Genomic DNA, 13253 nt, shown 5'->3' with positions numbered 1-13253 from the left:
TACAGGACAAACGGGTCACACCCCCATGGAAAGCGGTCCACAGTTCCTCCCGTGGACCTGTTTCAAAAACAAGCCAATTAACCAGCCATCAGCATTATACTGAACTCATTTCGGTGAATACTAGAAAATTGCGAGAAACTAATCAGAATTGTCTAGACATCCCTAGCGAGCAATAGAGATCACGCTTCAGGGTGGGGAAAGAAACCATTTTTTAAAAGGTTTTTGTCTTGGGCCGAGGAACTCGTATTCAATACGTGTCAAACATTAAATTTAAAGCTATGTGTTTAACTGTGATGAATGTGTTTGCCAACAGGGCAGAATCTCACAGAAAAATGAGCGAAAACCCACTCTTGGCCTCTCTGTGGCAACGAAGTTTTTCACCAAAGACCACCGTCATACCCATCCGCGGGAAAGCTCCCTCTACACGCCGCCGAAGAAAGCGTCGCCTCTGAGGGCACTCCCGCCACGCCGCGCGAGGGGTATCGCTAGGCCTCCTGGGAATTGTAGTTTAATTCATTGAAGACGGCATAGTCAGGCCAGTAAAAAGCGAGTCCGAAAAACTACAACTCCCGGAGTGCTCCGGGGCGGCGAGCGGCCGCAGCAGTGACGACTGTGGCGGAGAAGGCCCGGAGGGGCTCTGCGTTCTGGAGTGGCGCTGCTTGGGCCGGTGGCTGAGTGAGGGCAACTGGTGTCGTAATTGAGGAGAGCTGCGAGTGTGTTCGGCATATCCCGGTCGGGATCCCAGCCACGATGAGTGCTGCCCGGGAGTCTCACCCACACGGGGTGAAGCGTTCAGCCTCCCCCGACGACGATGTAAATAACAATGGATGAGGGATGAGGCCTACTAAAGGCTGGGGTAGGCCGGGAAGGGTGGATGGAGTAGGAAGCGCCCGAGGTGACTGGAGGGGAGGGGGGCGCAAGTGAGAGGGGTGTCTCCTTTTTCTTACTAAAATCTGAGGGTTTGAAGAGTCCCGGAGCTGAGAGATCCAAGGACCAGCGTGGGGGGTGGGGGCGGCGAGAGGAGATGTTGAGGAAGGAAACCCTGAGAAGGCTCGAAAGGAAAAGAGCTTTTTCGTTTCCAGATAAATTCAGATGTCTCTGCGTTTGGGGGGGGGGGGGGGGGGGGGGGGGGCACGGCTGCTGAAGTTCCTTTCTTAGGCATTTCAGGATAGATATGTCATACCCGTTTTAGGTTTCAAATGCTCCTCTGACAATGGCTAAATAGTCGATCACATTTGGACAAATTTTCCGGCCTGAATAATTTTTTTCTTTTTGCAGTATACTGGTAATTGCTACCCTTATCTGCACCAGTCATAATAAACAGAGACCAGTATTGAGCCGAAGATTGTGATAGACAATTTGGTAGTGGAATAATGGCGAGGCTAGAAGCATTGAGACCCAGAAATCCCATTTTTGATGTCAGATACTTTTCCTCTCATGCCTTGAGCTTATAAGTTTAAATACTAAACTGTCCCTTATAACCTGTTAAATACTGGCTGCAGTGCCAGATTCTGGGGATTGAAAGATTAATAAATATGATGCTTATGTTATATTTGTCTTAGCTTTAGCATAGTGTCATGGAAACTTGTACACTTAAAACTAGGTCCTCCTATAATGAAATGCTTGGGAACATTGATGGGGAAAATAGTGGGAAAAGAACATGAGGAAGTCATCTTTGAGATAGGTTAAAGCTGGTCTCCTTTAACTTATTAATACACTGTCAGCTTCAGGATCACAATTTTTAGTGCAGTTTGGTGTCTTTCCTGCGTCCCTTTGTGAGCCATAAAAGGTTCCCTGGATTGTGTTAATGAGAGACTACCAAGAGCCACCCTTTGATTGGAAAATGAGGTGAGGACCAGAATAGTAAGAGCATTTAAATAAATTTTAACCCTGTGAGGAAGATTAGTAATCAATATAAAATGGGGGGAATTACTGGTTCTACTAAATCTACTGAGATTTAGTCAAGCCCACTGCCCCCCCCCTCTGGAATTTAGATCTTACATTGTTAATACAATCCTCCTGCATTTGTTAGAAATTTGTCTAGGTTTTTAGTGATCTAGACTTTAAAATAGATCTAAAAGAGCTGTTACATTGTTTTTTCTCCTGATACTAACTGGATTGCTGGGATGTCACATGCCTGCTTTGATAGACTCAGAAATAAAACAACTTTTAGCTGTATTGAAAATATAGTTGACATTAAAAATTTAATAGAAGGCCTTTGATGAAATCAATTTAAAGTAGATGAGTGCTGATAGATATCCAATCCTATAAGTATTGCCTTTAAAGGTGAGTTTAGTTACATTTCAAGATTGGAACCTGGCACTTTGCCTCTACTGTCATAAAAATGATTGTGTTGTTACGTTGTAACTTGGCCCTTAGCGGTGGTTTTCATATTTCAGTTTCCTTTGTGTGTGTTTATTATTTCTACTATTAATTGGATTTTTTTAATCTCATCTATATTTTCAAAATACACCTGGAAATTCTAGAAAATTAACTAGCAGTAATGTATTACTGTCCACTGCATGTAACAGATTTGAGTTTTTGATTCAATAACTTCACATATAATTGAGGGCAACCAAGCACTTTTAAAAGATACTGGAAGTCGATATCACAGAATACAGTGCTAGGAAAAGGATGGCATAGACGTAAGCTCAGGTAAATGGTCAGTGGGATATGTATATGAAGAGCAAACTTGATTGCAGTCTACGGTAAGAGTAATGAAGAGTTTATTGGGGTGTCATTTGGTTTGCTTGAAAGCTGTTTTATCAGAGTGGGAGGTAAAGAATCACAAGTAGTTGTCAGGCAGTGTGTTTGGGAATACAGCGTTTATGAAATGTGCTTGCTGTTCTTGGAAAGGAAGAACAAAAAAAAAAGCTTTAGAAACAATTGAGATTAGAGATTATAGAAGGAAGATAGGATAAGTTAGGTAAAAACCTTGTCAAGATGTTGGCTTCTATGTGCTTGTGGATATATGTGTGCAAGCTTTAACCCTGTGGCTTGAAGATAAGAATGCTGGCTAATTTGGTCCCATACGGTATGCTGGGAAATAGGCAGAAGTTGTGGCCAGGGCCCGGGGTCAGCTCACTTGGCGCCTTGGTGTCCTTTATTATCTGTCTGTTGGTTCGCTTTTTGAACTGCTCTGAGAAGCTCTAGAGGGAATGGAAGTGGAAGTTAAAGAACATTGCAGGTTGAGTACCCCTAAGGCTGAGGGCCAGTGTGATTCGAGTTTCAGAATTTGTTGATTTGGGAATATTTCCATATTCATAAGCTATCTTAAGGATAAAGTCTGAGTATAGATAGTTGATTCACCTGTTTCATGCACACATAAACATAGTAGTTTGAGTGCACCTACCCTGACTGTGAGTTACCTTGTGAGGCCAGATGAATACTTTGTCTCATGTTGGCATTCAGAAGAACTTTAGAGTCAGAAATTTTTAGATTAGATTCTTAACATGTATGCTTTTAGTGTTTTATTGAGACTGTTTTTTGGTGGTGGTGATTTGGTTTTTGGTTCTCGGAATTAAACCCAGGATTCAAACCTTCTAAGCAAGTGTTCTGCCACTGAGCTATGCCCCCAGCCCTTGGGGTTTTGACTAAAGGCTACTATATAGCTGAGGCTGGTATGAAGTTTTCTGTGTAGCACCAAGATAATTAGACTTAAGACAATGCTGCCTTCGTCTCATGATTATAGGCATCCACCACCATAAAATAGACTTTTGAAAAGTCTTGGTAAATAAGGAATTAAAACTAAATTAAATGTCAGTATTGGCTCATAGAGCAAGTGGTTTAGTGAGAATAAGAATTGGGGCAGTTCAGAGAAACCCTGTCTCAAAAAAAGAAAAAGAAAAAAAAAAGAATTGGGGCAGTTTTGGTACTTTATTATCATATTGAGCTAGAAATATTTAAGACTAATTGACCTATAAAAAGACCTCTGTGTCATATAAAAAGGAATAGAGATTTATAAATTAGACAGCCAGAATTATGAGAACATATAATCCCCTCCACCAAATATAATTTAGAACAAGTGGGTCTGGTATGGTGCAAAAGCTTTAACTCTCATATGCTGAGGAGGAGTTTATATTTATATATATTTTTTTAAAAAGCCTATATTTATATTTTAAATAAAAATTTACTTAGAATTTCAAAAATTCTTTATGTGTATAATTTTCAGAGAAATACAGGGGGAATATTAATGACTACTAGGAACTTTAATATAAATTTAACAATAACAAATTCAAACTTTTACTCTGTAGGTTTCTGATTTTATCAGTTATAAACCTAGAGAGTAAGTATCTTGTTTATACCATTGGCACCATGTATGAACAAGAACATACAGTTAAAGATTGCTTAGCTACTTCTATTAAGTTTCAGCTTTATCATTACCCATACTTGGATTTTCATAGTCAAAATGTAATACTTGGAATCTTTGAAAACTGAGTACTTACCATTTTGTGTTGGAGGTTTTCACCTTTGCTCCATAATTGTAAAACATTTTCATTTTCTTATTATAAATTTAGTTAGAATGATCAATCCAATGAATGTCTTCATTTCTATATCATCTTTTTCTTTTAGTCACCTTTGTATGCACACCTGCCTTCAGCCTTTGCCCATTACAAATCAAGTAAATGTTGCACACATACAATAAAAGATGAAGTAAAAGTCAAGCATCCTTTTAGAAAAATGAGATGGCCCAGCTCTTCTTGCAAAATGAAACTCTTACTGCAAAACGGAGCCCTTCCTGTTGAGTGGCTTTCAGGATGAGGGTACCATATTCTCTTATTCTTGCTTTTGTCTCACATTGATTCGTTGGTTGGAAAAGTACTTTATAATACAAAGAATCAGTCTGAGTTATTTGCACGTAACTTCATTATTTTTAGCCCATAATTCCATACTACATGCTATTTTGCATTGTTTTTACTGTTTATTGGTTTTTTGTATGGGAGTGCATTTTGCCTGCATATGTGTCTGCCCCACATGTGTGCCTGGTGCCCATCCAGGCTAGAGGAGGGCATGTGGATTTACTGAAACAGGAGTTAACAGACAGTTGTGAACTGCCTCGTGAGTGCTGGGAATCCCATAAGAGTATCCATGGTTCTTAACCACTGAGTCAACTCTCCAGCCTTCTTCTCTTAAAGTCTTGATTCTGAAATGCCTTCAGTCAGTTTTTTTTGGGGGGGCGGGGGTAGAAAATTAACTCTGCACAACAGATCCATGATAACTTGACATTTTGACACAATATATTGCCAACAGTTTTTCACAGTTTCCTTTTAGTCATATTTAGTATGGCTGAAGTGATTGGTAGAGTATAATGAAATCTTACATTTGTTTCAAAATGTATAGAAAAATATAGTTAATAGGAGTCTATAGTACTTAAACTGACAAAACAATCCAGTGAACCTGTTGTTGTTTGAAAGATGCAATGTTTTGGGTTTCTTGTTTTGTTTTGTTTTTTGTCTTTTTGTCTGCTTTTTATTTTTTCGAGAAGGGTTTCTCTGTGTAGCCCTGGCTGTCCTAGAGCTCAAGCTATAGACCAGGCTGGCCTTGAACTCAGTTATCTGCCTGCTTTTGTCTCCCAAGTGCTGGGAGTATTTTACTCTTTTTAAAAGTAAATTTTAGCCGGGCGATGGTAGCGCACGCCTGTAATCCCAGCACTCGGGAGGCAGAGTCAGGCGGATCTCTGTGAGTTCGAGACCAGCCTGGTCTACAGAGCTAGTTCCAGGACAGGCTCCAAAGCCACAGAAAAACCAAAAAAAAAAAAAAAAAAAAAAAAGTAAATTTTCTTCTTGTTTTTTGGAGGGTCTGTAAGAAAGAATGAAAATTATAATATTTTAGTTCCAGTAAATAATTGTAATTTCTCCTCCCTCCCCCCAGAAAAAAAACTGAAAGATTATGATAACATGCTGTCTCTTAAATATCAGCAAAGTAGTTTTTTTATTATATTCTATTTGTGTGCATGTACATGCACACTCAGCATCATTCCATGCCATACATGTGAAGGTCAAAGGACAACTTGTGGGAGGCAGTTTCCTCCCTCCACCTTGTGAATCCCATTGAACAAGCCTAGGTTGTCAGGCGTGGCTGCAAACACCTTTTCCCATCGTGACATCTCACTGGCCCAAACCCAGAATTTTTAAAGCCCTGGTTACCAATCCTGGCAGCCTTCTGGTACTAGGTGCTCTAGTCCCCTTCAGGGCTTGATCTAGGGCAGTGGGTATCAAAGGGCATCATAGTGGGTGTTACAGATTTGCATCCTGGAGCCCAGGACCCAAAGACTTTGAAACAGGAGTGTGTGCACAGTAATATATGAGCATGCCGTTTAATCCTGGCCTCTGCAGGCTCTAATGACAGAGCTGTGGTAGTAACAAAAGTAAAGGGCTCTGCCATGAGGGGAGAATTCCCATGTGACATTGGTTAACTTCCTGAGAACCACGAGTCCCAGTTAGTTAAAACTGACAGAAGAAAAGTTGGAGTCACAGACGGACTTTAAATATTTTAATATTTGTAAATGCAAAAACAAAACACAAGATAATCTTTTGCAGCTTGGATCTAGCAATTGGGAAGCAGCGGACTTGGGCAATGAAGAGAGAAAACAAAAGTTCTTGAGACTTATGGGTGCAGGAAAGGTAAGCATTATATGTTTATGTTTTTATCTTTTTAAAAATAATGCTGTGTTTGTTCGGGTTAAGTGAGGAGGAAGGGGCACTTCAGGTTACGTTTTCTTCTTGGTTTATTTTTGGCTTTGGGAAATAAACCTAGCCTAACCAAACACTTTGAGTTTATACTATTTCTGAACTAGTTCTGGACTTTTCTGCATCTTTGGCTGTGTGGAGAAAATTGGATTTGTGTAGACTCAACTAATTGCCTGGTATCTGATGGTTTTCATAGAGGGCATTTGTTTTGTTTTGTTTGTTTGTTTGTTTGTTTTGGTTTTTCAAGACAGTTTGTGTGTGTAACAGCCCTGACTGTCCTGGAACTCACATTGTGGACTAGGCTGGTCTCAGAACTCAACCTGCCTCTGCCTCTGCCTCTGCCTCTGCCTCTGCCTCTGCCTCTGCCTCTGCCTCTGCCTCTGCCTCTGCCTCTGCCTCTGCCTCTGCCTCTCTGCCTCTGCCTCTCTGCCTCTGCCTCTCTGCCTCTGCCTCTCTGCCTCTGCCTCTCTGCCTCTGCCTCTCTGCCTCTGCCTCTCTGCCTCTGCCTCTCTGCCTCTGCCTCTCTGCCTCTGCCTCTCTGCCTCTGCCTCTCTGCCTCTGCCTCTCTGCCTCTGCCTCTGCCTCTGCCTCTGCCTCTGCCTCTGCCTCTGCCTGCTGAGGACTGAGATTAAAGACGTGTGTCACCACCACCCAGACATAGAAGACATTTCTAAACATGTTATATTGTAGAAACCTTTGCCCATAAAGTAACAGCCAAGGGAATATCCCTTATCAGAGGCCTAATTTTGGAAATGTTCTATGTATTTCGTAGTACATCCCAGTTTTATTGAAGGTGTGGTCACAGGTGCTAAGAAAGGACTCTCTGAAAAACGTTTCTTTTCCTAGCCGTCTTGTTTTACAAACTACATTTGAAAGCATTAGGAGAGCATTTTCTTCTTCTCAGCCCTCAAGGTAAAACCCCACCCTTTGTTTTTGTTGCACAGGGGAGCCCTAGTGCATTCCACTGCCTAGTGCAGTTACTGGTTGCCTGTCACGTGCTAGCACCACTCTGGGTTCTGGGTGTCACAGATGGTTGTGTGCTGAGAGCTATTGTGCATTTGAAGAAACTGAAACCAATACAGAATCCTGACTGTGAGAGAGCTTATAGTCGTGGCCATTTCCTCTGGCTTTGCTGTGCAGTAAAGCTTCCCAGAAATTACTCAATTTGCAGGCTGTGTTCCCCAGATCCCAGCAGATGCTTCCGAGTGGAGAGTGATTGAGGAAGTCAAACCCTCACAGAGCCTCCAGGGCACATTTGTGTAGTGAATCCATAATTCTTGGTATGATTTTCAGATTTTCATAGTACACATTCTCTCTTGACTTCTATATATAAAATTTGTTGAAAGGTATATAAAGTAATAATTTAGGGTACATGTTCAACTACTAGAATGAAAACTTTGAAAGTAGTAAAAAATATCCTAACTGAATCTGTAAAATTTGGTGATGGGTTCTCTGGGGAAATGGCGCTCACACATAGGGTGTGTCCTTAGGTGGAAACCCAGGCAGGCACACAGGTGTGCACATGTGCTTTCAGCAGTGCTCTGGAGTCTCATGCACTCTTCCCCGTCATGGGTCCTATAAAGACTGGACTGAACTAACAAAATGAAACTAGTTATGTAGTTATTTTGAATCAAATTATGTTTTGTATTAAATTGTTTTAAGGTCTGTTTTTGACAGGTTGAGGTTGAGAGTTTATTGTTATTTGATTAACTAGTTAATTGTAATGTATTGTAAAGAATAATGGGCATTTCCATTTTCCATTACTTGGTACATTATAAGTCTATTATTTTGCTTTGAATTTACATAAATAATTTGCTTTCTTTTTAAGATATTCTTGAGACCTCACAAATAGATGATATAAAGGTTTTAATGAAAATCAGTAGACCTAGGCTTGATGATGGCACACACTTTTAATCCCAGCACTCAGGAGGCAGACAGAGTTATGGGCCAGCCTGGTGTACAGAACAGAGCAAGTTCCAAGATAGTACACAGAGAAATGAGTGGGAGTGGTGGGGCACTCCGCAGCAAAGAGCACGCTTGGGCTGGCTTAATTTTCTTGTTATCTATCTCATTTAAAATTCTAGTCTGGGCTGGGCATGGTGGTGGTGCTTGCCTTTAACCCTAGCACTTGGGAGGCAGAAACAAGCAGATCTCTGGTCTACATAGTGAGACCTTTCTCAAAAAATCCAACCTGCTCTAGCCTTTGAGTTTTCTGTTCCCTTAGTCCCTATTTTATTTTGATGATATTACCTTCTAGCAGGAAATGATTTACTTACTGACTACGTTTGTGTACCTCTTTCTAATTCTTCCCCTGGCTAGGGTGTAATTCCATAAAGATGGAGATCTTGATTTATGTCTTGATCTTCATAATGTTCCAGAAGCCTGAGATAGTTTTTACTACATAGTAGTGGACATCCAATAATTACATTGAATGAGCAATTTCAATTTTAATACATTTTTTTTACCTTCTTACAGAAAGAACACACTGGTCGTCTTGTTATAGGAGATCACAAATCAACATCTCACTTCCGAACAGGTAAGAAAGTAAAACATTAAAATAGAGACGCTAAGTCTGTATTGTTTTATGCTTCTCTATGCATAGTTCTGTTAATTAAAGCATTCTAAGGGAGACTGGAAATACATCCTTTTGGTATAAACAATTGCTGGGCATGTACAAGGCCCTGACTGCCCTGCACCAGAAAAGAAAAATGGAGGGAACTGTTTTTTTTTTTTTATAAAAACTGTGAATAAATTTGATTTTAAATGTGTCTGTTGGAAATTAAACCATAGTCTTGGTTGCTATTAATTAACAGCATAATCTAAATTAAATCTAACAATTTTAACTGAATCGTTTAACTTTATACTGATCTATCTTACGTATTATATTTCAGAAATCAGTTGACCTCTCATTTTTCTGACATTAGTTATTTCAGAATAATTTGCATTGTTCTGTAAGGCAGAACATTAGCTTTGCAAAGTGGAAAATAATTTTAGCATTTAACACTTCCTTTTTTGAAATTGAGAATTGTAGCAAAATGAAATGGCATATATGTATGAAGGTGCCGTAACAAAATTCAGCATATGGCATGCTTGCTGAATAATAAATACCAAAAACATTGAGAGAGCTATATAGAAAAAAATGACCCAAAGCACAAATATTTGTAATTGGAACCTAAAATTGCTTTCACGTTTACATACTAAAGCACCGTACCCAAAGTCTTGAATGCACACTGTTGGGGACCATGAATTTTAAGTGGGGTTCTGTATCATAGTATGAAGTGAGTACAAACACAGAAGTGCTGCATTAACAGATCACTTGGGTTTTTAGTTTGTTTCTGTTGTCTGATACAGGAAGACAAGCATAAAGAACCATTGCCAGGCCACTTTGAGACGACCTTGGACTCTGAGTAGAATACTCGCATTTTCATTCTCTCTGTTCAAAAACAGATGCTCTGGTTTGTCAGAGGTTTTTAGGTGACTTGGAGAGAACCTTCAGAGTTAAGGCTGTCAAGAGACTTAATTTAGAAGGTTGGCTCCTAAAAGTCACCATAAATATGTCTGTCAACTACTGTGTTTGTTAGGTGGCCACAGAAAGCTGAAGTTAGTCACAGTTAGAGAGCTCAGGCCTGAATAGAATAGCATCTCTGTTTTGGGTCTTTTTGTGTAATCAGATGTTTTTGTTAATTTGACTGAAACATAACCAAAGTACAATGGACACGCAGGGGAAGAAGACAAGAAAATTAATGAAGAACTGGAGTCTCAGTACCAGCAGAGCATGGACAGTAAACTCTCAGGCCGGTACCGGCGGCACTGTGGACTTGGCTTCAGCGAGGTAGTAACTGCGTTTCCGTTGACTGGGGCATAATCAGTTTCACTTTGATATTCGGGTTGCCAGAACAGCCAGGAGTGCTATTAGAGGAAGAAAACAAGCGATAGACAAACAGACAAGGAAGCGCCTGTCGAATACCTACAATACTCTTACAGCACACCTGTCACTCATAATCAGAGTGATGTTCTTAAGGATTTAAAACGAGTGTTCTAATGTTGGCTTACTGGAAATCCTGCTTAACTTCTAGGCATGACTTTAATGGGTATGAATAAATGTTTATAAGATAAAATATTTCATGTGAGTTAAAAATCCTGGCTTAGGTTTCTTAGCTGTTTCCTGAGAGGTCTCTGTAATACATGTGATGTGTAATGACTGGTACAGTGTTAATTTACTAGTAGAAGCTGTATCGGGACGAGAAAATACAGTCCTTTTTGAGCTAGGGGAAATAGACAGGTGCCCCTGAGAAGCTTTTCTTAAAGTCAGAGGTGACTGTCCCCAGTCTCTCCTTGGCAGCCAGGGATTTTAAGTTGTAAAATAGTAACCTAATACTATCAAGTAGACTGGTCTTTTGTTTTGCTTAATTTGTTTGTTTGAAACAAAATCTCACTATGTAGCCCCTGCTGGACTTGAACTCAAAGACCCACCTGCCTCTCCCAAGTGCTGGGATTAAAGGTGTGCACCACTATGCCCAGCTAAGTGGGCCGTTTTTAAGACAGATGAAAATAGGGTTGGTCCCAGTTTCCAAGGTTCTACAGTGGCCAGTGGTGCTTATTTTTCCTTAACAGGGCTTTGTTTGGTGTTGTAGGTAGAAGATCATGATGGGGAAGGTGATGTGGCTGGAGATGACGATGACGACGACTCACCTGATGCTGAGAGTCCCGATGACTCGGACAGTGATTCTGAGTCTGAGAAGGAGGAGTCTGCAGAAGAACTCCACGCTGCTGAGCATCCTGATGATGCAGAAGACCCAAAGAGCAAAAAAGATGCCAAGAGCAATTATAAGATGATGTTTGTGAAGTCCAGTGGCTCATAACTATTAAACATTTAGTCTTTGTATTAAAAGTAAGCCTTATTGTTATAATGCACAGTAGAGGACTGCTTATAGAGCACAGACCTTTGTATTATAATTTTTAAAAGGGCCCTTTTAAATAACTACAAAGAGTGTTTGCTTTCAAATGCCATGGGTTACACTTTTCCAGGCATGACTATAACCATTTTTGTAAAGAGTCAGAGTTGTATAAAATGAGAAATAAATACTGTACTCAGCTTCCTTCCGTATTAGCATCGTCAGCCTCTCACCACCTCCTCGCCCCTGCAGATGCACTATGGGGGACACTTGCTTTGTTTGTAGTGGCTCTTTCATCTTTGTGTTTGAGGTTTGTTCCTATTTTTCTCTTATGTAATTCATGTGATACTGTGACGTGTTCATGAGAAGTGTTCCCTTGATTACACTCTGTTAAAGTAGACCTGTCCATCATGGATGTTCCTGCGCCAGCCACGCTGCCACGGTGCAGACCATTGTTGACAGGCCTTGCTTGTTAAGTCTCCACTCAGACCAGAGCAGCACAGGAGCCAGCACAGGACACTGGTGGGTGGAGGTGTAGCTGTCACATCATTCAGAAGGTGACGAACCCAAAATGTCTTTATATGATTTGATTTCAGTGTGTGGTAAAGTTTTGATAAAATCTGGCCAGTTTTTACAGAAGAAATTATTTCTCTGCTCCTTTAGTCCTGTGTATTTAGAAATATGTAAAACTGGATTTTTTTTTAAGGTACTGTGTGACCAAAGTTCATTTTTTTTCTCCTAAGGTCTAAATAAAAAGAAAGCAGTTTCCCATATTTGGTTGTGATGCCTTTATCCTCATTGTCTGTAAATGGGGAACAGGCTTATTGAGTAAGAACTGGAAGCATGTTCGTCTACACTCTTGTCTAGACTGGTGGCTGGAAGGAAGCGTTACAGGTGTTTGTGTTGCTGCTGCATAAGACAGGATTCACCTACCTGTTCTCTACTTGAGCTGTACAGTGGATAACACACGTGCATTAGGGGTTGGTTGTCAAAATTTTCACAGGCTTACAGATGAGAATCCAACTTGTATGAGAACTAATCTGTCAGCATGTCTGGACTACAGTGCGTGCCTGGTGGGCGAGACTTTGTAAAGCTGTCCTTTTGAAAGTTCAGATGTGGGAGATGGAGCACAGAGCAGGTGATTTCTGATTTATAGACTATGTTTTGTATTTTTACCCAAAGGATCTTCTTGTTTTTTTAATTCCTCACGGTATACAAGTAGGCACTGCCAGTATGTTAAAATTACTCACGGATGATTGACAATGTGTGTAAAACACTTTGAAGAAGTTTGGTTTTAGTTTGAACACTGGATTTCAATTCCAGCTTCCGGGATTACACATTATAGTTAATTTAAGTAGAAACTGAAAACTGATTGATGTTTCAGAGTAGATGCAGGCCTAGAGAGAAAGCTCAGTGGTTAAGAGCACTGTCCATACTTTCAGGGAATTCTATTCCAGCTCCTACGTGACAGCTCGCAACTGTAATTCTAGTTCCAGGGAATCCAATACCCCCTTCTCACTTCTGCAAGGACCAGGCACATAAGTGATGCACAAACATGCAGGCAAAACACCATACACAGGAAATTTTCAAACTTGAGATGTTAGGGTGCTGTCCTGTCATCTTAGTGCTAGGGAGGCCAAGACAAGGATTGCCTTGAGTTCATGGAAAC

At 40.5% G+C, this 13253-nt stretch overlaps 1 protein-coding gene across 1 annotated transcript; it reads left to right on the top strand.

Annotated features, from left to right (window-relative positions):
• Positions 1-588: 588 nt before the first annotated feature.
• Positions 589-12357, top strand: CUNH11orf58 (chromosome unknown C11orf58 homolog). The gene is made up of 5 exons (XM_050143250.1): positions 589-813; positions 6540-6623; positions 9165-9225; positions 10412-10521; positions 11324-12357. Exons 1-5 carry the CDS (start codon positions 751-753, stop codon positions 11549-11551), a joined length of 546 nt encoding a protein of 181 aa, XP_049999207.1. The 5' UTR covers positions 589-750; the 3' UTR covers positions 11552-12357.
• Positions 12358-13253: the final 896 nt, after the last annotated feature.

The sequence above is a fragment of the Alexandromys fortis genome, unplaced genomic scaffold (assembly GCF_014885135.2).
Source record: "Alexandromys fortis isolate MF-2015 unplaced genomic scaffold, M_Fortis_MF-2015_v1.1 scaffold_45, whole genome shotgun sequence".
In the NCBI taxonomy this organism is placed as follows: Eukaryota; Metazoa; Chordata; class Mammalia; order Rodentia; family Cricetidae; genus Alexandromys; species Alexandromys fortis.
The sequence above is the reverse complement of the archived record's forward strand: the minus strand, read 5'-3'. Positions and strand labels throughout refer to the sequence as shown.

What these genes read in the sequence shown, in the direction of transcription:
- CUNH11orf58 (XM_050143250.1), top strand. Translation starts at nt 751, where the DNA reads ATGAGTGCTGCCCGGGAGTCTCACCCACACGGGGTGAAGCGTTCAGCC. An exon ending in AACATCTCACTTCCGAACAG is followed by an intron (nt 9,226 to 10,411) that starts GTAAGAAAGTAA and finishes ATGGACACGCAG; the next exon opens with GGGAAGAAGACAAGAAAATT. An exon ending in GTGGACTTGGCTTCAGCGAG is followed by an intron (nt 10,522 to 11,323) that starts GTAGTAACTGCG and finishes TTGGTGTTGTAG; the next exon opens with GTAGAAGATCATGATGGGGA.